The 23,787-nt window shown below is 43.1% G+C and overlaps 1 protein-coding gene across 3 annotated transcripts in view; it reads left to right on the forward strand.

The window, feature by feature from the left end:
- Positions 1–11,545: 11,545 nt before the first annotated feature.
- The window catches only part of EEF2K (eukaryotic elongation factor 2 kinase), a 25,755-nt gene continuing 13,513 nt past the window's right edge, over positions 11,546–23,787 (forward strand). For 2 of the 3 annotated variants that reach the window (XM_010570201.1, XM_010570199.1), the window contains exons 1-7: positions 11,546–11,863; positions 13,703–13,753; positions 15,552–15,652; positions 17,242–17,302; positions 18,182–18,219; positions 20,963–21,134; positions 22,993–23,142. In XM_010570201.1, the coding sequence (XP_010568503.1) occupies positions 11,618–11,863; positions 13,703–13,753; positions 15,552–15,652; positions 17,242–17,302; positions 18,182–18,219; positions 20,963–21,134; positions 22,993–23,142 (819 nt within the window). In that variant the 5' untranslated portion in view covers positions 11,546–11,617. The remainder of the gene's footprint in view (positions 11,864–13,702; positions 13,754–15,551; positions 15,653–17,241; positions 17,303–18,181; positions 18,220–20,962; positions 21,135–22,992; positions 23,143–23,787) is intronic. The other variant, XM_010570200.1, reaches the window with a different exon arrangement.

Consider the following 23,787-nt stretch of genomic DNA (forward strand, 5'->3'; position numbering starts at 1 on the left):
CCGGCTGCACACGTGGCCTGGGCGCCGCCCGCGCTGACCCCTGACCCGCCGCCGCCCGGGAGGCCGAAGCGCGGCCTCTCTCTCTCTCCCTCCCCTGGGGCCCGGCGTCACACACGCTCCCCCCCCGCCGGGGGCACCGGCCGTCGGGCCGCGCCTCGGGGCGCTTTGGCCTCGGCAGGTACGGGCCGGCGCCTCGGCGAGGCGCTGCCCGGGCGCCTGTTCCCCACCGCGGCAGCGGTGGAGCGTCAGCCTGCCGTCAGGAGCGCTTTGCCGGGCGGCGCGGATCCGCCGCCCCAGGGGTGTCCTTGCCGTGGCCGGGCGGGGACCAGGGCAGCCCTTCGCTGGTGCCTTTGCAGCCGCCGGAGCAGGTCTGCTCACACCTCCCTGCCGGGAAGAGGGTTTGTTCTGCCCCCTGCCCCACAAGAGGGAACCCCCCTGCCTTCTCTTCTGGCTTCTCTCGGGGGGGACTGCAGCCTGCCGGCCCACCGCGGGGCGAGCGCTGCCCGCGGAGCTGCGCAGCCCAGAGCGCCAGCACGCTGCCGGGCTAGCGACCTTCCCAGCCAGCTGCTGACTTGGCATCGCAGCGTGTCTTCAGCTGAACCATTCCCACCCGAAATGGGAGGCCCCGGGCTGCCTTTATCTCTGTGCTGCTCAACACGGAGCTGCAGAGGCTGGCACAAAGTGCAGCTGGTGGCCAGGGCTGTCCGTACACGGCTCGCTGTCCTGCCCCGTCGGTGCCTCGCTTACCTGCTGCCGCTGCTTGCCGCTGCTGAGCTCGGGCATGGTGTAAGCAGGTGCTTCTCCTGTCCACCTCAATGAGGGAGCTGGGTTTGGCAACCAGAGCCAGATTCAGGTTGTCACTGGTGAGTAGAAAGACGAATTCTCTCACTCTGGGAGGCCTGCAGGAATTTGTATAATAACTTTGTGGACAGAGCTAAAAACATCAGCACTTAATGTTGTACAATTAAAACAATACAGAGAAATGATGTCTACCATTGCTTTTCCCATAGGAAGTCACGCGCTGGTGCTCCAGGAAGTTTTATGCATGTATGTGATACGCACCTACCATATGGCTGAAGTGAGGTTTATGACCACCTGGATTTACCTAATAAGAAGGGACTGTCATAAGAGTATGTAGGCACAAATTGTTCATAGGATTAATTGATTTACAGGCAATTTTTCATCTGGATTTTCAAATGAATGCAGAACAAAGTTGCTCTGAAAGTTAGTATCGTCTGGGGTATGCTTTCCTTTTTCCTTTCAAAAAATGCAGTTCCCCTAGAACAGCAATTTCTAAATAGAATCTCATTTAACAAACATACTGGAACTTTGCAAGCTTCGGTGCTCTTGTATAAAATATATATGCATTGCTGAGCATACTAAATGAAAGAATAACATACTAGACTTGCAGGTCACCAATTTCCTAGCTTGCCATTTTAAATTTAAATTTTAATATTTTCAAACAAAAAAGTGAATCAAACTCCTCATGTGCTAAGGATATAATAGGTGACATCTAAATGGAAAACTAAAACTAGAAGATGCAGCATGTTTGGGCTAATATCTAATTTCAGTATATATCTTTAGTATTTCATCAAACACTTTTTTGTCATCACTGATTGTTCTTTTAAGAAAATGTTATAGAGAAGAGAAGCCCCAGACTTAAACCTGAAGATAAGTACACCCTTGCATCAGGGTACCAGAGCTGGCTTATTTAAAAGCATGAGAAATGTGTAGCTTGAGATGGTATAACCTAACTATGTTCCCAATACAGCAGAACACTCTCCATGAGGATATATAGCATAATACAGCCATATGCCACTGGGTCCCCTTTAGTCCAAAATCATGCTGTATATTTATGTGAGTTTAAAGCCAGTTAGTCCTGTGACTTGTTCAGTTGTGCTCATGTATCACACCTGTAACAGTATTCCACTGTTATCTGTACCCTACGATAGCAGGTGGTGATTTTTTTTAACCATTATTAACACATTTTCATGCAGTGGGAACCACACATCTGGCTTTCACCAGGCCTTCAGAATTAATTTGATGAGTCTGCCCTCTTCCCAGGCCCTGCTGTGAGGCATCCCGATGGCAGTCCTGCCGGGTGCTGCTCTCCCCATGGTGCTCGGCTGGGCTGCCCACAGAATGAGAAATGGGGAGACACACATTCTGGTGCTGATGCGGCAAAAGTGCTCAGTTTTTGATAGCTGTTAATATTTATAGCAGTGATTTGCAGCTGGACCTCAGGTTTTCTGCACAATCCACAGACGTAAATGTGTTTAATTTGAGCTTAAACTCTGCAGGAATTTGAGGCTATCCAGAAATGTGCCTGTAGGAAGCAGCAGTAAACAGGGGCTCAGTCAAGTCTCCGCTTTACATTATCAAACAAGGGCTGCACCTTCAGCATAGTGCTGGAAGTTGCTGCCAAAATTACAGGTACCCTCAAATTACAGGCAGTGCTCCTGCATGCCCGTGCTGCTCCCTCCAATCCCCAAGCTAAAGCTACAGTTTAATTTATGTAAGTAATGGTGGTGGTAGGCTGGTGTTCCTGGCAGGGAGTCAGAACATCTGCTTTCTGTGTTTTTAATTAAATATTAGTAATCTTCCTCCTGAAGATTATCTCAGCACTAGTGTTGCAGCAGTGTTTCTCTGTGTTGCCTCCCTCTTTGGAGAGAGCAGGAATTAGGCATTCTTCTGTGATGCCACAGCAAACCATCTGTCTGTCACAAAGGACGTACTCGCATCATCCGTCTTGGTTTTGTAACCCCTACTTACAGTAAAAAGCACTAATGAGGGTTATTTACATGAATACAAGATTCAGTGACAGTAAAAGGGGCAGACTCTTTGCAGGCTGCCAAGTAATACAATTAAGCCAGAACCCATTTACATTAATTTTCATGTGACCCATGAAAGGATAAGGAGTTTTGTTTAAATTTGCCACAAATTCTAGCTTGCGGAAAAGCTTAAACATGGGTGTTTTCAACCCAGAAAGCCAGTGTTTTAGGATGTCATTTGTGGGTGATTTGAGGGAATGTGAAGCCTTTGGAACTTGAAATCTGGTGCATACTTCTGCCATTTCTCATGGGCAAATGGAGTGCTGTGCAATTTAATTTAGCTGAAAGACCAACCTGAAGTGCACAGAGCCCCCACAGGCCCCACGGTCACTGCCTACGTCTGCTCCTGTCTTCCCCCAGGGCTGGGGTCCTTGGGGGGCTGCCATGCCGTGGGCCTTTCCCATGGGAGCACCCACCTTTCGGCTCCAAACCCAAAGGAATCAAAAATGAAAGGAAACTGGGATGCCGCTCCTATGAGCGCCACTCAGGAGACATGGCTTCGTGCGGGTTTCCAGCACAGCCGCTTCTCCTGCTCTCTCTCGCCAGGGATTCCCGCGTCTCTAACACCTAACGGTGCTAATCGGAGGTTTCCTCCTCAAATTTTCAACGTTTTTCTCACAGGAATAAAGTGTCGGGGAGGCTCCCCCCCGTCATCTTGGTGTGAGGCTACTAGCGGGCGGCGGATTGCCCGCGCCGCCGCTGAGGGGAGCGTGAGGCGCCGCCCGCCCGCGCCGTGGGCGGGAAGGCGGCGCCCCGCGGCAGCGCGGGAGGTGAGGGGCGGCTCCGCTGCCCGCCTCCCCTCAGCAGGGCGGCTGCGCGCCCGCCCGCCCGTTCGCCGTGGTCCGGGCGGCGGCGGTGGCAGCGGGATCGGTCTGCACCGGCCGTGGGCGGCGGGTACTGGGCTGCAGGAACCCGGTAGGTGCAATTCGTGGTGCGGGGACCGGCACCGGCTGGGGGTCGGGCCCGCGAGAGCTGTGGGCAAGTTGCTCGCGGGGTGAAGTGTGAAGAGCGGAACGGGGGTTTTTGGTTACAGAAAATGGTGAACGACTTGGCGGTTAGAGCCTGTGGAAGGCCGGTGGCCAAGCCGTGAGCTTCTGCGGTGACCTAAAAATAACCTGATGTTTTTGTACTGGGCAGCACTCCTGCGCTTACACCTGGAGGTAATAGTTTCATCCATATATGTTTCCAGGACAGTGCAATTAATTTTAGGGCACACCCAGTTTATAAGTCCTGAAATCCTGTTTCTAACTGGACAGCCCTGGCAGAGAGCGGTTCTGGTGTGTGTGGAGCGGTTGGCGGGGTAGAAGCCGCCCGCCTGTGGGAGACAGGAGAAGGGCGAGCTGAGTACTCGGTGACAGCCTGTAATGGCCTTTAGGGCTCTTCATACTTGGATAATTTTTCAAATGCTTCAATATGCATGAAGCATGGGGTTGATTAACAATGTACTTAGCAAATGCTTACAAAAAGTCAGCGATAATTAATTGTTTAATGTATTTAAAGCCAGTTGAAATTACAGGGCTATTAACTTTAAAATGTCCTTCCATTACCATTATCTTGAAAGTTCCTTTTCTGTCCTTTTATGCTCTCGTGTTTTGGCTACCGCTGACTTAGTATTTGTTTGCGTGTTTGGCAGAACAGTGGACTTCTTGGCAGAAGGGTTTGACTCGGAAGGGTCGTTTCTGTGCTTTACTGCTTGCTACTCTAAAAGCCATTTGTGTGTTTGAAGCCCCAGTGTGTTTCCTTGCACAGGGTTTCGAGTCTCAAATGTTTCGTGCTCCGAGCTGGTGCACATGAACTCTCCCAACTGCTTCATGAATTTTGCATCATTGCTCTCTAACACTCTCTGGCTAATGCAGTGTATTATCCCAGCTGTGCTTGCAGGCAAACTGGATGTGATTTGTGCTATGGTGTTTGCAGTAGTGACGCACTGGAAGAGACCTGAAGTAAAGGCTTCTTATTAGAAAATGTATACTGGTTAATGTACACATTAGAAAATGTGTACTTTAAGAAAATGTGTTACTTGTGTAACTTGTTGTTAATGTGTACAACCAAAGGTAGCCAGGTTGTTGAGACACTTCTGTTTTTTTTAATCTTGTTTTTTATCAGAGCTGTTACCTTGACTCACTGGACCCGTTTACTTGCCAGTGCACGGTGCAGATGAGAATAGACATTTGCTTCACAAGGGTTGGTTGGGTATTTGGAAAACGCAGTAGTTCTGTAACGTGCTACAGGACGTTAACATAGCAGTGAGGTTGTTCTGGACTGTGGTATATAGCTTTGTGTCTGCAGTTCATGAAGACAATGACAATACCTTGTAAGGTGCACAGCCTGTATAGTTGCTTAGGTTAAATTTCAAATCTGTATTTTAAAAGAACGTTAATCTGAAAAAAGTGATTTCTCCCTTAAAAGAAAAAATTGCTTGTTACTGTTACAGGTATCCTGCTAGATGGCTTTAGCTGACATGATATTAAACCAAAAGGGATTTAGTATTACACCGGGGGGGGGGCATTCTTGCTTTAATGCTTCTGTATAAGAGAAGGTGGGTCTTCCTCTGTTCTAGGGCAGTTCCCGTTCCCCCGTCCTGTGCTAAAGTGATGCAGAGAGCTGTGTCTGAGCTAAAACAGCCACTAAGAAGTAGCTGGAGATGCTCCAGCTGTCCCTTCTTTTGCTGACTAGACTGGGGGGTATTCCTATCGCTCAGCTCTTTGGGATGAATTAAGGCAGGTTTTAGTGCTGAGGCATCTGTGGGGTCATGCTCAAGGGTCCTGCCAAACCAGGAGTGTTTCATAACAACAGACACCCTACAAGAAACAAGCCATGTGATGTGAATTTTCCCCTCTGTTTTTCTGTGTTTACGTATGCATTGTGTTCTGCAATACAGCAGATTGTTCTTGCAACTCCCCTGCCCCTCCTGGTGGTGTGGTTCTTGGATATAAAGGCAAGAGAAAGAAAAATACTTCAGACAGGCATTGGAAAAGCCCAGAAAATAATAGAGACTTGAGCAGATTTAATAACTGACTGTATTTTAGATTATCTTCATTATGAGTCAGATAGTACAAGGTTGATTAAAAAAATTGAATAAATTTTCAAAGTAGATTGGAGTGAGTAGTTTAAATTACAGGTTGTGTGTGATAATGCAGGCTTGCAGGCTGGGTTCCGTGCACTCTGATTTTCTTTGCTGCTTAGCTCTGAGAAAGCTTCTGTAGTGGGTATTAAAGACCAAATGATGAATACGTAGCAGCAATAGAAATGAGGGTTCCTAGATAGTACGGCTTTATGCTATGATGCAAAAGCACAGAATATAAGCCTTGGGATGAAGCTCAGGCTTTTTTATAGGGGTTTTGGTCAAATAAACTGTGAGGTTTAGAGCAGTGTTTGTGGAGTTTAAAGTTTGGTTATTGAACTCTGTTGTAAAGAGCATGTTATGTGAGGATGGTTTTTAGTAAATACACTTCCAAAATAAACACTGCAAGTCCTTTACAAGAAATATGGTTTCAAGAAAAACTGACAGTTTTATAAACACCATTAGCTTTAAATATAAACTGATTTGTGTGATGATGTTCCATTTACACAGCAAGTCACGGAAATCCTGAATGTTTGCAATCACTGCTGTGTAAGCCTGCATTCCTGTTCCTGCTACGTCTTGGACTGTTTCAGACCTGATGGATCTGCTGATGTGTATTTGACTGCAGTAGTAGGAATGAGTGCAGGACAGCAGTTGTGGGTAATTAGGCTAGTCCAGTGCTACAGTATATCCTGGAATTAGTCCTGTACTTGAAGCATCATTTTACATCTGTCTGTGTGCTGACAAGCAGTAGAGGTTAACGTTCTCAAATACTTGTTAGATTCTAGTAGGACAATTGCAGTAAAAATGGTAGTGGCAACTGAGGATACCTTCCCCTTCCAGTTATGCGCTACTTCTTGCCAGAAATGACAGGTCTCACGTGGTCTTTGCTAGAAGAGCAGATTCTATGAATGCTCCAAAGCTGCTTCAGTGCAAAGTCAGATGCGTTGGCTAAGACCTTCTTCAGCAGTGTTTTACTGCAGCTGGTGCTGCCTGATGCAGGTGGGAGTTCTGGTGTTACCTGTGTTGTTAGCTGAGCTGTGGGACTGCTACCTCCATCAGAAAGGCAGTAACCAACAACATAATGTTGCTGGTGAAAGCTGTCATATGTTAAGGCACTGTTTCTGTGGTGATCATCTTCTCAGTAGCTGTGGTCTAAGGTCTGCAGCTATGAATACTGCTGTAGGAGTGTATTTATCTGGTACTATTTCATGGAGAAAGAAGGTTGAATATGCACAGAGCTGAAGAATAACAGTGAAACAAAGCTGAAAACCTTGTTTTATAGTTGTCTTTTTAGGCTAGCTGTGTGCAAATCCCTGATTTAGCTGGGTGGACAAGGTTGCTCTAGAACTAAGCAATTGATGGGACACTTAGAAGTGTCTGCTTTAAGTTGCATCCTGTTGCATAGCCAGTGCAAGGGCCAAATCTTGAAAATTCTAACTAATCCTCTATTTTGTAGGTGCAGGTATTTTCAAAGTATTTGTGTAGACTTCCACCTCTTCCAAGGGCTTTGATCATTCCTACATTTCTTTTTTCTTCTTTGTAAAATAGATGATAATTCCGTTAGATGGATGTTGGAAGGAAGGGTGATACTGTCCTTGTTTTGGTTGTGATAGAGTTAATTGTCTTCCTAGTAGCTGTATAGTGCTATGTTTTGGGTTCAGTATGAGAATAAAGTTGATAACATGCTGATGTTCTCAGTTGTTGCCAAGTAGTGTTTATACTAAGTCAAGGATTTTTCAGCTTCTGATGCCCAGCCAGCCAGAAGGCTGAAGGGGGCACAAGAAGTTGGGAGGGAACACAGCCAGGGCAGCTGACCCAAACTGGCCAAAGTGATATTCTATAACATGTGACATCACATCTAGTATATAAACTGGGAGGATCGCCACTCGGGGACTAACTGGGCATCGGTCAGCGGGTCGTTAGCAATTGCATTGTGCCTCACTTGTATGTTCCAATCTTTTTATTATAATTATTAGTTTCTTCCATTCTGTTCTATTAAACTGTTCTTATGTCAACCCACAAGTTTTAATTAATTTTTTTTTGTTTTTATTCCCTCCCCCATCCCACTGTGTGTGTGGGGAGTAAGTGACTGGCTGCATGGTGCTTAGTTGCTAGCTGGGGTTGAATCATGACAGATACTTATATAATATTGAGAACAAATTAAGTGCAATGTTCTGTAAGCTCAAATAGTTGTTTTCAGGGCTCCAGGACCAAAAGGATTTTAAGCTATATGTTGTATGAAACAAATCAAGATATGCTGCTTTGTGTAGTCTACTTCTGCCCTCTAATGAAGAATAAAACAGGCAGACCTGACTGTAAGACACTCACAGTACCCATCTGAATAGCCAGGAAAATTCACTGTGGCAGACTTGCCTGCCAGCAAATATTTGTTTAAACTCAGCTAAATCTGTGTGAAGATTTGGATGATTATTTTGCATTCATCTAACCCCTTCCTGTTTTTCATGCAGCACAGCAATGTGAATAATCAAAGCTAAAATGAGGAGGTGAGATTGCCATTAATTTGAGTGTGCCTTGAAGTTTGTGCTTGTGCTACTGGTTTCCACTTGCTTCAAAGGAAATACCCTTAAGCACTGATAGTGGTTTAAAAGCTGTGGTGTGGTTTGTAAATCTGCTTTTACTATTTTTTAGGAGAAAAATGTGCAGTAAAATCAAGCAGTAACCCAGTTCCTTATGTGTCTGTCTTTTTCCAGCCTTCCCCTGGGTAAGCCTATGCTGACTTTTTGTTCTGATCAGAAAAGTGCTTCTAAAGCAACTCTCCTGATCACCTCAGCTCGTTGCACTTTGATTTGTGTTGAAATGCAGTCTCAGAGCTTGCAAACTAAACTCCTTGTGCATGAAAAACTTAACTGGAGAACACAACACAGGCACTGGGGGTATCTACTCCCGGAGATCAGACTAGAGTTAGTCTGAAGTAAATCCCTGAGAGGTGGATGGTGAGGATGTCAGATCCTCAACACAACCATGCTGCTCTACAGACCTGCCCCCAGTTCACTGCAGTACCTGTGGTGTGGAAGAAGCTGTGCTGTGTTGATGTCCGCTGGGTTCTTGCCCAGGTGTATGATTGTCCTGGTGAGTTTTAATGAGTTAGGTTGTTCTTTGCTGTCATCCTGGTTGTGATCAGATTTGCTGATTGACCTCGGCACCGAATAAAAATATAACAGGAAACGGTGGAGAGATCTGGAGAGCTCCAAGCAGGATACAGTTGTAAGGGAATCAGTTGCATGTTGTACTCCCAGTAGAAGAAACAATTATCAAAAGTGTATGGCAAAAAGGTCATTTCACTTCAGTCTGTGTGTTCTCTTCAGTGCGGTCTGAGCTTTTGATGATAGTGGGTATTAAAGTCATTACAGAAAGTCATTAAATTTACCAAAGGCTGGTGTTATCCACAAGAGACTTCAGGACATTAAAACCTAGAGTTAGTGCAATTAATGAGAACAGAGTTTCAGAGGATGTGAAGAACTTAAGAGTGTAAAATCTCCCCATCAGCAATTAGAAGAGCATATGAATCGGGATGGATTATTGTTCTGTGAAGGTTTCTTTGCTCTTTGAAGCAGCTGGTATTAGATGAGTCATGGACCTGCTCCACTCTGGCTGTTTATATCATCCTTGGTAGCTGGAAACCTCTATAGACATGTACTTTTATCGTGTGAGTGGGCTCAGCAGCATAAGGACAAGAGTTCAGCGCCAAAAAAAATGCTTTAAGTGCAAGAGTATCCAGGAAATAGCCTGGCAGTGTGGAGAGGGAGCCTGAGCTCTGAGCAGACACCACACTGAATGGGAGGCAGGGATGCTGACAGGTAGCACCAGTTCCCTACTCGGGCATATATCCCTAGCCTTCTGCTTGGCAGCATATGTTATATATGATGGACTAAAATGAGCCATTGCACAGAAGGAGCAATGTTACTCTACTGCAGGGGTGTCAAGGCCATCTGCCCCCTTGTGTTTCAGAGGACTCCTTGCTGAAGCTGTGTTGAGGCGTGGAAGGGGCAGACTTTATAGGTCTAGAAACTGGCAGACTCTTCTCTCTGAAAGTCAGCATTGGTGTCTTGCCACCAGTGGCTCTGGACTGTGAAATGTGGAAGAATCGAAACTGTTTGCATCTGTATGGCTGGTAATGTGTGAAAGACACAATACGCACCTTCTGTAGCTTGGGCCTGTAGGAGTTTGTTTATCTGCTGAATCATCACAAACTGTTTCTTGGGTGGAGGCTGCTGGGCACATCCGTGTCATAAGATCTCCAGGACTGGAACCCGAGCGTCAGGAAAAATACTTCCATGATTCACCTATCTTTTTTTTATAACATGTCTGTTGCAACAGTACAGTGTCTGTGCTCTGCCTCCCTGAAACTGGTGTCACTAATTTGGAAAAGCTACAATAAGACAGGAGACTTTGCAGAAGTGCAGTTTTGACGCCCATATGGAACTCCCCATATTGTTTACACGAACATTGTTTAATGTGTCAGAAGGACTCAATGAAATATTTACCTTGAATGTTACCTTCTGGGCTTAGGAATGGTTGAGCAGATTTTAATAAAAACCCATGACCTGTCTGCCTCACACTGTTGCTTTTACTTTCAATTTGCTTTGTTTACTTTGGACCCAGGAGAAGCCAAACTCTACCTATTCTGTCCTTTTAGGATCCAGGAAGCTACTAAAATGTTGAAATATCCAGTGACAAAATCAAACTTTCTAACATCTTTGGAAAAGAACTATTAACCAGGGAGAAGATTTTTTTCTTTTAAGCTCTATGCTTAAAAGAAAAAGCAAACACAGCTGAGAGGCTTGATGCCGTTGAGCAGACTGCCATATATGCTGTCTTTGGAGTTGGAGGAGGATTGTTTAGCTCACCCAAGACTGGTCCAAAGTGAAATCCCTCCACAGAGTATAAAAGACAGAAGGGTTGAGGTACCCCTTACACACACCTCCTCTTGTCTCTCTAGTCTACTAGTGAGTGCACTTGGGCAGCAGCAGTGGAATGGCAGGCCTCCTTTCTTGGCCTCCTTTGTACTTTGTCCTTCTGAGGACGTCCTGGGTAGCCCGGGCAACGTGCTTTGCACTTTCAGCAGCATGCTTTGCACTATGTACCATTGGCTGTATGTGCGCTAAAAGCCAACTTAAATCTTGGCAGTGGTGGGACAATTTTCTATGTTGTCCCAGTAATACTCTCTAACTCCTTTGGCTATTAATTTGTATGCAATATCCTTGAGAAGACTTGTCCTGAAAAAAATTGAAAACCTAACTGTATTGTTCAAGGTGAAACTCCCTCCAGTTTCCAAGACCAGTGTTGTGAAACTCAGCATTTCAGATAAGGAGGAATAAAAACATTTGGGGGAGATAGGAGCATTAACAAATGTCAGCCTTAGGCAGCAGGTGGTGTTTGCAGTCCCTCAGATTTTATAGTGTTATTCTATACTTAGTTATCTTTTTTTCTCAGTCTTGTAGCAATTTAAAAACTGAGTGCCTTCTGAAAACCCAGATCTAGCACTGAGGTGTTCAAAACCACATGAGGTACTGGGGGATCATTTTTATAGAGCCATATGCAAATGATTTTTTTTTCTGCCAGTGTGCTGACATCAGTTACATGCACCATTTGTTCTTTTAATAACAACCCTTTTTTTTTTTTCTTCCCTCCATTTGCATGTGCGTTGGAATAGTGGCTGTTTTAATCATTGCAGGAGTTAAACTGACCTCCCACAAACATGGCAGACGAGGACCTCATTTTTCGTATGGAAGGGATTGATAATGCTAGATCGACTACAGCGAACTCTGGAAATTATCTTGATGCTGATAGTGATGATGAAGACAGTTATTTTATCTGTCCAATAACTGATGATCCAGTTTCCAGCAAGTCTGCCAGTATCAAAGTTGACAATTATTACAGCAACTTAGCAAAAACTGAACAGTACAGTTCAAGCTCCTCTCCTAGAAACTCTTTTAGCTTTAAGGTAAGTATTGGCTCCAGCCTTCAGTAAGGTTTTGGTTTTACTTAGTTGGCATGAGAGATTCTCTAACTGCTTCATTTCTTGTAACTAACACTTTTCAATAAAAAAAACACATCTGTTTTTTCCAGACCTGCAGTTAATTCCATTAAGCCAATAGTGTGACACTGCCATTGAATTGCTTACTGTCCCTTTTAGTTCAGTGGGAAATCTTCATCTACAAAGGCAGCAGATTCCAGGCGAACAATTCGCTGCCATTATCACCAAACCATTAAGAAAGCAATACGTTGCCTGGGAGATTTAAAAGATGATACTTGCTGTAAGCTAAATTGGGACCTAGCAGAAGATATTTTATTATGGATTTTGCTAAGGAGAGTTAACAATCCATAATATTTTTATTTGGACAAATAAAATTGTAATTGATAAAATTGTAATGATAGGTTTTCAGGTTATAGTTCCTTTTCAGGGTCCTTTTAAGATGTTGACTCTTGTGCTTGGGCATGAAGTGTCACACTGGCAGTAGTTCCTGACAGTGTACTCGAGCAGTGTCTGACCTTTTTAAAATGAACAGCAATCACAGCATTGCAGAGAGGTCAAAGGGGCCATAGTTGGTGCTTCCTTGGCAGTGTGTCCTGTTCCACTCGGCTCCCTTTGCACAGATCAGGCCAGGCAAAGGGAGATGAACCCACAGGCAGTGGAGCCTCAAGAACGCAAGTGACATTCACTCTACAGGTTGGATATTCCAAATGTGTGCAATTTGTGGTAAACTGGCATGTCTCTTAGATTTTGTCTGCTCTAGGATTTAATGTGTTTTATTAACACATTTCTTGTTATAAATATTAACATATTACTTCTTTAATAGATACTTTAAAATCTTGGTTATGCCTAATGCATGCTTTATTCCTGGAGAGATATCAGATGGTTTATTTCAGTCAGCTAACATATGAAGTAACACATTAAAAGTGAAACTGTCTTGTCTGCAGCAAGATTTTTAGCAAGACTAGCTAATAGAAACATTAAAAGGTATACAAGGAAGGTGAACAGTAAAAGTTTAATGTAGGCAAGGGGACAGATTTTAGTATATGCTATGCTTAGCAAGTTGAGACCTAATAGGGAGCTTAGTCTTCATTTGTGTGTACATTTTAGAAGGTACTAAAAACCTGCCTTGGAGTTTGCAGTGTGAGTTCTGAGTCATGTGGCCCAAGATAAAACTGATAAGGACCTAAGAAATTGCGATTATTTCCTCCTTCCTAAGCTATCATGTTGCTTCTGCAGAATCTACGTGCCCATGCTTTGGGCTCCACAATGTCTAGATTGGCATTTTAGCTCCTATCACAGATAAAATGCTTTGGGTTGAGATGTGGAGCAATCAAGTCTCTATCTGCTGCTTAAACTGCAAAAATGGTGACTTCTAACACAGAGTGAAGCAGCCAGCCAGGACTGATAACATCTTAAACCACCACAGCCTGGTCTGATCAGTCTCCACCTCTGGGACCCAAAGCTAATGGCAGTGTGGGCCATTGATAATGAAATGCAGAGGCAGATAGAAGTGTTACTACTAACTCTGCCTTTAAACAGGACTCAGCAATGTTTAATTACCTAGTTAATTGGCAAGACCCTTTTAATGCATGTTTTCCAATAAAAAAATTGCCAACTTACCTTAATACATTTGTTCACAAACATTCTGAGAGCGATCTTAAATTAGGAATATAAATTGAAGAGTGGCTTTTAACTGGAAAATTTTTTTTTTTTAATTAACAAAGAGAACAGAGACTCTTTGTCAAAAGAATCATTTGTCTTATCACATGTATTCTCCTACTTTTATGTTTCTCATGCATCCTTTAGAATGACACACAGCATCGTTCTAAGCACGGCTCTGTGGTTGACCATAGTCGGGTAGGTTAAAAAGAAAATGTGAACACCATATCTAATAGATGTACTAAGATTTATTTTTTTATTGTTTTTTTTTCTTTTATGGCCTTTTTTTGTTCATTATTTTATTGTCTGGGAGAACTGCTTGCCTCAGCCCATAAAAGTCATCAAGTGAAAACTAAAAAGAGATATCTGTTAAATGAAATAATACCCATCTTCTCTACCCTGAAATATCACTTCTTTTAAAGCACATATCTGTAGTTTCTTCACAGTATTTCCTACTGTGGACAAGAATAGAATGGATGCAAGACTTATTAGTCTGTGCGGCAGCCATATGCCTACAGTAGGAGAAAAATTGCACTCTTAGCACCATATTCATGAAGTCCAATTTCTGTTTGTTTGAAGATTAGAATACAGCTTTTGTACAAAGCACCTCACAAGATCAAGCACAATTAATTAATTTATTTAAATCATTACCTAGCATGGACACAGATCACCTTTTGGAGAGGGACTCTGCTCAAGAATGATTTGACATAGATAATTGACCAAGCAATTCTACTTGTTTCTGTCTCTCCCTATTTCTTTCATATATATTTACATATGGAAGTTCGCAGGTCCATATGAAATGTGTATCATCGCATGATCTGAGACAACTTCATTTTCTTATGAAACCTGTAGGAAATCTTTCTCAGCATGTCTTTTAAAGTTATTTTATTTATTGTAGTATAGTGTTCATTTTGTGGTTTTATTGTCAGAAAGGGGAGCATTTAAATTGTTTGCAAGGTATGCAGATTTACAGGTGAAATAAAAATAAACATGAGCAATTTAAAAGCTGAGCTGCTTCAAAAACTTCCTTAATGGCATTGCTGACACCAATTTATACTGTATTTTTTTTTAAAGTTTTGAATGCGATTTAAATTCCAAAGGAAAAAAAACCCCACCACAATATTTTAAAAGTTACTGTTTCTGCATACTTGAAATTCAGTCAGAGAGGCAGTAACGAAATCTCAGACCTCAGTATTTCTTTACTGGCGGGGGTGCAGAGGGGGCTTTTCTCCTGCTCACTATGCAGAAGGCCTTTGGCACATCACAGGATCATATCTCCAGTTCTCCTGGAACAGTACAGTGTAAAAAGAGGGAGGTCAAGGTGTTAGGAGAAAAGTATCCAAATTGGCTGGTAGAGAAAGACTGCTTATATTCCAGAAAACCCCTTTGATTTTTTTACTGTTGACTTGGTGGAGATTGAAATAGTTACTTGTCTGGAATTGTTATAATAATCCATTTTTACAACATTCTTATTTCTTCTTTCTTATGCTAAGCACAATTTGGGGGCCTTGGGGTTTACAGAACTTCTTATCTTTGTCCATATTGCTCTATTGCTAATGGATTTTTTTATGCTTACACTGCCAGCATGTGCTGTTAGTTACAAAAAGTTAAAAATCAAAACAGTAAAAGTGAATTAATATCATCTAGGTGCGCCATCACTATTTGCAGTGTATGTTAGAGATATTTGCAAATTGCAACAGGTTTTGCAAATTACATTTGCTATATACTAGACCAGATTCTGTTCTCAGTAACTTTATGGCAGTGCAAATTGAACCGAAACATGATGCTTTATTTTTCTGAACTGTTTCATTATACTTGAAGCTGTAAAATGTCAGAATGGTCTTCTGTACTGCATGGTGCCTGCTCTGAATAGTGCTTTGAGGGGTTGTGTAGTTGCACATCTTCGTAGCACTGGGAACCTGATGTGCTCTAGAAAATGCCATTGTTGTGAGTTGCTGCTGATTATAAATAACCTGCCAGTTTGTAACTTCTTCAGGAAACCTGGAAACATGCTATTCAGAAAGCAAAGCACATGCCTGATCCATGGGCAGAATTTCATCTTGAGGACATTGAGACGGAACAAGCCACTCGTTACAGGTCTGTGGGTTTTTCTGCTTTTAATGCTGATGTTAAACAGAATGTGCTGGTTTATGCAAGGGCTGTGTTTGTATGGTGCAGAATGTGTGTAATTATATGGCTGAAGAACTTTCAATAGTGCCCAAAGTGAGTGTGTCTTAACTGAACCTCCCAGGAATACTTAAATACTGCATCATCAAAAAAGAAACCTTTCAGCAAACCAGTGTCACACTCTTTCTCTCACACCTAAGTAGTATCTATGAGTTTTTACCATGTAAACAGGAAACAAGGCTGAAAAGCATTTTCTAGTTGATTTATTAATGCTGTAAACTTAATCTAATAAGGAAATGAATCCAAGTAAAGAGGCAGCATACTTAGTTTAAACAATTTAGGAAAAAGAAGCAACATAACACTCTGTGCCTTTCCCAAAATAGCAGTTTCACTGTTGCCTGTCCATGCAGTATTGCTGCATGTGGCTGGAATTTAAATCCTTATAAAGCCCAGAATAGCTCAGCATGGTGTACGTGCTGAAACTGAGTTTGGCCCTTAAACTATTCTCAGTGCTTTAGCACAGGCTTTGCCAAAACATTTACCCTACTGACAGAGGTTTCTGGGTGGAAGGGGTAGGAGTTAGAGGCCAGTTAATTACCACTTAGCATCGGTGTTTGGGGAGGCCTCCCTTCCAATCATATAACACTGTCACGCAGTGCTCTTCTTCCCCACAGACTGCATCTGTCCCTGGTCAGCCACACAGTCCTGAAATAGTTTGCATATTTTAAAATACAAATAAGTGATAATATTGGTTTAGGGCTACTCAGATACTGTATTAAAAAGAGATGGCTCTGATATTCCTATTTCCACCTCTTTTGTCTGCTGCAAACTGGGGTGATGCAGAATATATAAGGGGGTATATAGGGTATCTGCATGCATGAAGTACTTGGTGCAGGTTGGGGGAATCAGGCTGGAAACAATCATGTGTTGGTGACTCAACTGCTGTGGTTCTCAATTTGGCTTTTACTTGTGTTGGGAGTTAAGGGGGTGGGGAGAAACCACAGTCATACTATTTGTATTATGATAGGGTTGTGCAGAGACTTGCTCTTCCCTTGGTGCAGTGTTAGGCAGTTCTTGGCCCTGCTGCTTTTCACAGCCGCAGCTGGTGCTGTGTTCTGCTGACATCCTCCACAGCCCTGTGGCAGATCCCCAGCTAGAACCAGGTTTTTGCAAGCTCAGGGTTGCGGGAGACCACCTGTCCAGTGTGTAGGGCTTGATAAGGCCCTTTCTGCCCCCAGTGTACTGCCTAGGCATGACAGAGGAGATCTAACATCAAAGCAGATAAAGCCTGATTTGTAGTGTTGCAAAACTCAGCTTCTGTAGTGGAATCTGTTCATTGTTAATAGGATTCAGTGTCTCTTCAAAGAGCTATACATGTTTATTCTTTCCCACCTCAAGTAAGGATGGCAGGAGTGTGGTGGGAAGACTAGAAGTTTTTTTGTTGGAGTGTCAGCAGCACTTTTTAGCAGTCACAGAGATAGGGAAGGATAGGTGCTGGGTATGGGAGAATTTGGCTTGCTTCTGCATTTTTCTGAGAGGCACATCTCCTGATTTTGCAGGTACAATGCAGTTACTGGGGACTGGGTTGAAGATGAAGTCCTCATCAAGATGGCTTCACAAGTAAGATCACACTGTCCTTCATGTTAACAGCCAAATTTGTCATTTCCTTCCTGTTAACTGAATAGTAGCAGCAAGATGTTTTCCTCATGTAGAAGTTTTGAAGTCTCAATGTCATTCTTTTCTCCTACCTCTCTTTTTTCTCGGCTCATTCATTCTGTTTTGGTGTCCCAACAGCCTTTTCTCCCCAGAGTAGAGTAGAACATGGATTCAGCCCTTCCCCATTAGCCGCATGAGGCATTCGTTCCTTTTCCAGTGATCTCCCTCCCATTTCCTGCTGGCCTCATCTCCCTGCCTGGCAATAGTCCTACTATTTTGTGTGTTTCCAAACAATTTTTGCTCTTAGGATTAAAACAGACTGAATTTTGGGTATGTGAGGGTACAAGCTACTGTTGCTTCCCAGTTAAATCATGGGATTTGTGGTGCATTGGAGTCACCTTGCTCTGTGCTGCTGATGTAGTATCTGGCATCTGGGGAGGTGATGCTCTGTTTGGAACATCCTGTATGGAAGCCTAAACGTGGAGAGCATGAGGTCTGCAAAGCCAGCTTCTCTAGGCAGTCACAACAGAGCTGACTCCAAACTGGAGAGATAATTTAAATAGCTTCTTTAAAAGACACATCATGTCTGCTCCATGGGATATTGGGGAGAGGGAGGAGGTGGGGTGTGCCCTTATTCCCTCTGTCTTTTCCCCAGATTCCTACTTACACTGCCAGTGGGTTTTCACTTTTCTTTGAGGAGATAGATATTGTATAGAGCCTGCTTGAGAACTGCTTTCTGCAGGATATAAAGGGGGAACACATGGTTGTGTCTCTTACTGGTTAGAAACTAACTTTGTGGAAATGGCAATGCTGGGTTTTTGTTTTTTCTTTTCTTTTCCCTAGCCTTTTGGCCGTGGAGCAATGCGAGAGTGTTTCAGAACGTAAGTATCTGCTGGCTTTATCTTTGTTGGCCTCCATGCAGTATTTTCTTCTGTGGTGACTGGAATTTCACTTAAATGTGGTGGAAATTGTGTAAAGTGCGGCTCCCCATTAGCTCCCTGCTGTACCTTTCTAAAAGGCACAGCTGAGGGGGTTTATTCCTGTTTGTGTGACTCTAGCTGCAGCACAGTGAGTGAGCTTCATTGAGAAAGCAGAACATTCTCTTAAGGGAAGGACAACCAAACGTGATGCAAGTATCCAAGGAGCTTGCTTTGGAAAGTCAAGCCATTGCTTGTACTGGAACTGCAGTGGCATGGATAACGTGCAATCATGTCCAGTTCCAGGAAGTGTAATCAGCCTGTCAATTAGCAATTCAAAAATTTATGCTATTTCCACCATCTCTTGGAGGCAGAATACTCATAAAAGTACAGAAGCAGCTGCTTTGTTTCTGTATTCCTGGTGTGCTAAAATATCTTTGAATTTGATATGAGGCTATAGGTGTGTGCAGCCTGAAGGCCAACTTGAGGCCTATAGTTAGGCAGAGAAGAGGGGAAAGAATAGTTATATGGTTCAGTCTTAACTCTGAAAGCCTCCCTCAGTGAAGAAGGTTGTAGTCCCAGAGTTTACTTTGGATCACGTGTACCAGAGTAATCCTGTTCAGAGTAAGGCAGAGCTTGAACACTAACAGTTACTCTTTCCAGAAGGGTAAAATGTGGGGGAAGACAGAGGAGGAACTTGTCTTTCCTCGGAGAGTGTTAGCAAATATGGTTGCGGACATCAGCATCTAGCTATAAATCAGTTCATGCTAGGAAAGTACCCCACCCTTTCCAGGCTCTGGAAATGAATGTTTCCTGGAAAATGTACATGTGTGTGTTTAAGGTTGTTACGCCTTCTTTCCAGCTGTGGAATCCAAAGAAATTGCATTTCATCTCTGGTTTCACTTCTGGCAAGAGAGAAACTCCTGAATGACAGAAACGTGATATTTTGAACTTCAGCAAAAAAGAGGAGAAGTAACCCCTCAGTCCTCCAGTTTGGCATTGTTTCAGTATTAGTTGGTGCTGGTGGCTCTGTTCTTGCAAAGCCAGATAGATACAGCAGTGAATGAAGCCTAGGAAGTAACAAATCTTAGCCTGCTGACATTGCTTTTAGCTCTTGCTATTTACCAAATTCCCCTTTACACAATATCTTGAGTAGTGCCATAAACAGAAATTTATGTTTGCAGCTTTGTCTTACCCTCTTGTACAAAGAAAGCATAACTTGTATGTCAGCTTCCTACTGCTGGATTTTCCATAACTCTCAGTGGTGCGCTGGTATTTTCCATCTGGAGTACTCTCTTCTAGATTTTTTGCAACTCTGCAAGTCTTTAGTCATGACAGTGTGACAGCATTAGCTGAGCTTGGCTCAATGAGCTTCAGAGAGTCTTGGCTTTAGAAGAGCACATGAGCTGGCTTGTTTTATGCAGAGAGATGGGTTTCTTCAGAGAACTGGAAAGGTTTCAAACCCTGGCTGAAATACTTACCTCACTTGCTTGTTCCTTCTTTCCAAGGCCTCTGTTGTAGTGACTGTCTGCCCATCCCTGCAGGACGACAGACAATCTGAAGTTACTTTGCCTTTAGAGTGTCCCCCTGTACCAAGACCTCTGCACCAAGGTCTTGGGAGGGAGAGAGGAAAGGAAGGAGGGGGAGGGGTTGAGAGTTTGAGTGCTGCTACTAGCTTCTCAAAATGTACAGTTTGCCATGGCACCAAGAAAGGCTCAGAGAACTATTTTTTGTTACTGAGCAGAGTACAAGAAGTGGATGCCGTGCCTTACTCTAGATACTCTTCTTCATACTCTTCATCCCCCTTCAGATTGGCTTGGCATTGCTGGGGTCTCCAGCAATACCACTGCTGCCACAGCAGAGGGGTTTTATACCTTTTTGCTATCTTCTCTGTTGCATTAAGTTCTCAGGAGGGGGAGGGAGGGGGGAAGAAGTGCTTTCCACCATGTGTCCCAGTAAACGGATGAGGCTGCTCTAGGAAAGAAGACTGTGTCTGCTTTGGAATTCTTGATAACACTGTGGGTTTTTTTCCCATTTGACTTGAATCTTGGCATCTTCTGCAACCACTGGGTACCTGCTTAATCCATTTGTTGGCAGCCAGCAGATCCTCTGTTGTCAAGGTCCTTTTTTTCTTTTTTTTCCCCACTTTTGAGAGGGATCTGTGGATTAAAAATCTGCACATCAACAAAAGCTAAAAGCTACATCATAAGAATTGTCAAGTGCAGTTTTCCTCTGGCAACATGGAGGATACTGAGTAGTCACCCCTGTGTGTTGAGAAGGCATTCATTTGCTCCTATCATAGGAGAGGGTTTTCTTCTCATTTCACGTTTGAAAAGCCAATCACTGTTAATTTCTGCAGAAAATAGTTGTTGACATTAAAACAGGGCATTGAAGTGGCACCAACCCTTCATACTCTGGGTTTGAGGGGAGCAAGGAGGGAAAGGAAATGAGAAGAGGAAGAAGTTCAGAGTAGAAGTAGCTGCAGTCAAACCAAACAGGCACTTCAGCACATCCCAGCCATTCATATGGGATGTTGCTTTTTCCCTTGCCTCCTACCTATGCTTCACTTTCCAGCTAGAATATCTGGTAAATGACTGAGGGTAATGCTGATCTCAGGGCCTGGCTCTGTCTATGCAGGCAAAGAAATAGGAAAGATTGAAGTAAAATTCTTGGTTTTTCTTTCACCAGCAATTGATTTGTCTTTCAGGAAAAAGCTGTCCAACTTCTTACACACACAGAACTGGAAAGGTGCCTATAACTATGTTGCCAAGCAATACATAGAGAGTGTGGGAAGGGATGTGTATTTTGAGGATGTCCGACTTCAGATGGAAGCAAAACTCTGGGGAGAAGAGTACAACCGGCACAAGCCACCTAAACAGGTACATTCAAAGATCTTGTTAAGCAAAAAATGCGGTCTTGCTCTCCTGTTAGATTAGTTTTCAAATTAATTTAGAGGGAATTACTTGTTCACATTCCATTTAATTTAATTGCTTAGATAGGTTGTCCTGCCCTACTGTGTTTTCCATTAAATGATAGCTGATTTTTAATGAAGTAAATGCAGAAATTGCTTTGTATTTCTAGAATTAGGGCCTGTGTGTTTGTGACTGTTCTCAGCTGTTGATTGAAGACCAAAATAAAACGGTGTTTGTATTGCTCTTGTTGATATTTGCCCAGCTGCTTTTTGAGATAACCAGAGATGTAACAGAATTTATTGCCAGCAATAGTCTTAGCAAGCACTTAACTGTTAGTGTTCCAGGAAAGTAGATGCTTCAATCTTGTAAACCTATCTAAACACCTAACTAGCACTGATTTTTAAGAAGAGCTGGAAACCTGAATAACTTTATGAAGCTATTCAAATACAGATTTCTGAGGAGTGGTTGAGAATTTTCCAAAAAATGAAGGAACTGCAGCTTTGTTTCCTTTAGGTGTCTCAGTGATGATACTAGCATATTCTGTTAAGTAAAAAGTATTAAGACATATGAAACTCCTGGGTGGGTGGAATATCAGACTAGGCTCAGGGTATCAAGAGAAGTTCCCATCCTCGGCGCTAGGGATGTGCATAAACACGTAAGATTCAGGAAGAGGTGGTTCAACTGCTTTGCTGGCTGTATTTCTGGTTCTGGGGTCCATCCTAAACATTTTGTACAGTCAGCATAGCTTTGTCCTTTTCCATGCTGGTAAGTTGGATAGCTGCTGGTCAAAGCTGGCCATTGCATCCTGGACAAAAACACCTCCTGCAGCAAGCAGCTTGTTAAAAGACGAGAAACTGAAGTGCAGGGATGAAGGACTGCAACTGTCATTCAGTCCTAGCTACTGTCATTCAATCCCAGCTAGTAGCTCCTCTTTGTTGAGTGTTTCCACAGTATGTATCAATGAAACTGTCATGTCCCTTTAATCTGCAGCTGGTAGTGAATGCCTGCATGTTAACTATGACTTCAAATGAGTGGAAAAGGCAGCTTGTAGGAAGGGTGCTGTACATGCACTGTAGTATCTTGGTTCCTGCTCTTGGTTCTACCACAGACTGTGTGTGACATGACAAGATGCTTGGGTCAAGTCGTATGCCTCAGTGTGAGGGCCTTAACAATTTAATAGCCAAAATGAGTGCTTCTGAATATGTGGACTATGTGCATTGCCTCCCATATGAGGATTAGTTAATAACTACCTGTCTCACAACAGCAAGGTGAAGTATAAAGTGAAGTGCACAGAGAGGAATCTAGAAATCTAGAAGTTTTAAATGCCATGTGAGGGAAAAGATGTAAGCAAAGTGAGAATTGTGATGGTTTCTCCTTCGGGAATGTGTCTGGGACAGAGGGAGGAGGTGATACAGGATGCAGAAATACCTGAATGGTAGATGTCTTCAGTCCTTCTCTGAAAAGGCATTTCTTCAAGTTCTGCAGTAGTTAACTGTATGTTTTGCTCTCTGGGTGTAGGCCCTTTGCAGTGTACTCTTAAGGTACCCACAAAAATAAAATAGAAAGCCAACACTTACTAAGAATTTTTCAGAGGGATTTGTTGCAGAAGTGAGCTGCTTTGAAGTGACTGTTTTTAATTTATGAAATTCCTCCAATAACCTAAGAAGCACGGGACTCTTCCCACACCCCCTTGCTAAACAAACAGATCTTTGCAATTGTTCAGCTTCTTTCATTGAGGAAATTTTCACAGCTGGTGGATTCACACATGCTTTGATCTGAAGACAGTATTCTGTTATTCATTGTTTATCTTCTTTTCACTCCCCAGGTGGATATAGTACAGACCTGTATTATTGAAATGAAGAACAGACCTGGAAAGCCTCTCTTTCATCTGGAACATTATATTGAGGGCAAATACATCAAATACAACTCAAATTCTGGATTTGTGCGAGATGATAACATTCGTCTTACTCCACAGGTGAGGCTTTATTTAATGCTTTCCATAGAGTCTGCTGCAGGGAATTTCTTGGCTCTATCCAGAGGTCTTGCATTACTGCCAAGAAGGGAAACTGCACGCTTTCCAGTACAATGCCAAATTAATTTCTCTTTTTGCGGTATGTCTGCCTCTTATTTGGGGCCTGCTCTTTCAAGCGCTGAGTGCTTTTTTATTGCATTTCAGTGTCTGTTGATTTTAGTTGAGTGGAACATGGTTAATACTCTTTGGAAACTTAATCCCTTTGACTAATTTTAATTGCAGGCATTGACATATTTCAAACTCTCTTCAAATTAAGGCGGGGAGAGACACCTCTCGTACTATGTACTAAATAGTCTTCTGGTGCCTCATGTAATATACAAAAGGAGGTGGCAGATATCCAATTCATGTAAATAAAAAATCTAGTCCGTTTACATATAAGAATCTGGTGGGTTTTTTCAGCTACAAGCTCTGAATAGGGGAATCTGAGATTGCATATAGAAATACAAGTGGAGGTATCAAGTGATTCCTGGATCTCGTAAAAGAACTTTAAATACTGGCAAAAAATGCAAAGTGATCAGTGTAGCAAAGGAATGTTTTACTGGGGCTTGAGGGTTTTGTTCTTTTCATTCCCCCCCCCCCCCCTTTTTT

The sequence above is a fragment of the Haliaeetus leucocephalus genome, unplaced genomic scaffold (assembly GCF_000737465.1).
Source record: "Haliaeetus leucocephalus isolate CR32 unplaced genomic scaffold, Haliaeetus_leucocephalus-4.0 Scaffold295, whole genome shotgun sequence".
NCBI classification, from domain to species: domain Eukaryota; kingdom Metazoa; phylum Chordata; class Aves; order Accipitriformes; family Accipitridae; genus Haliaeetus; species Haliaeetus leucocephalus.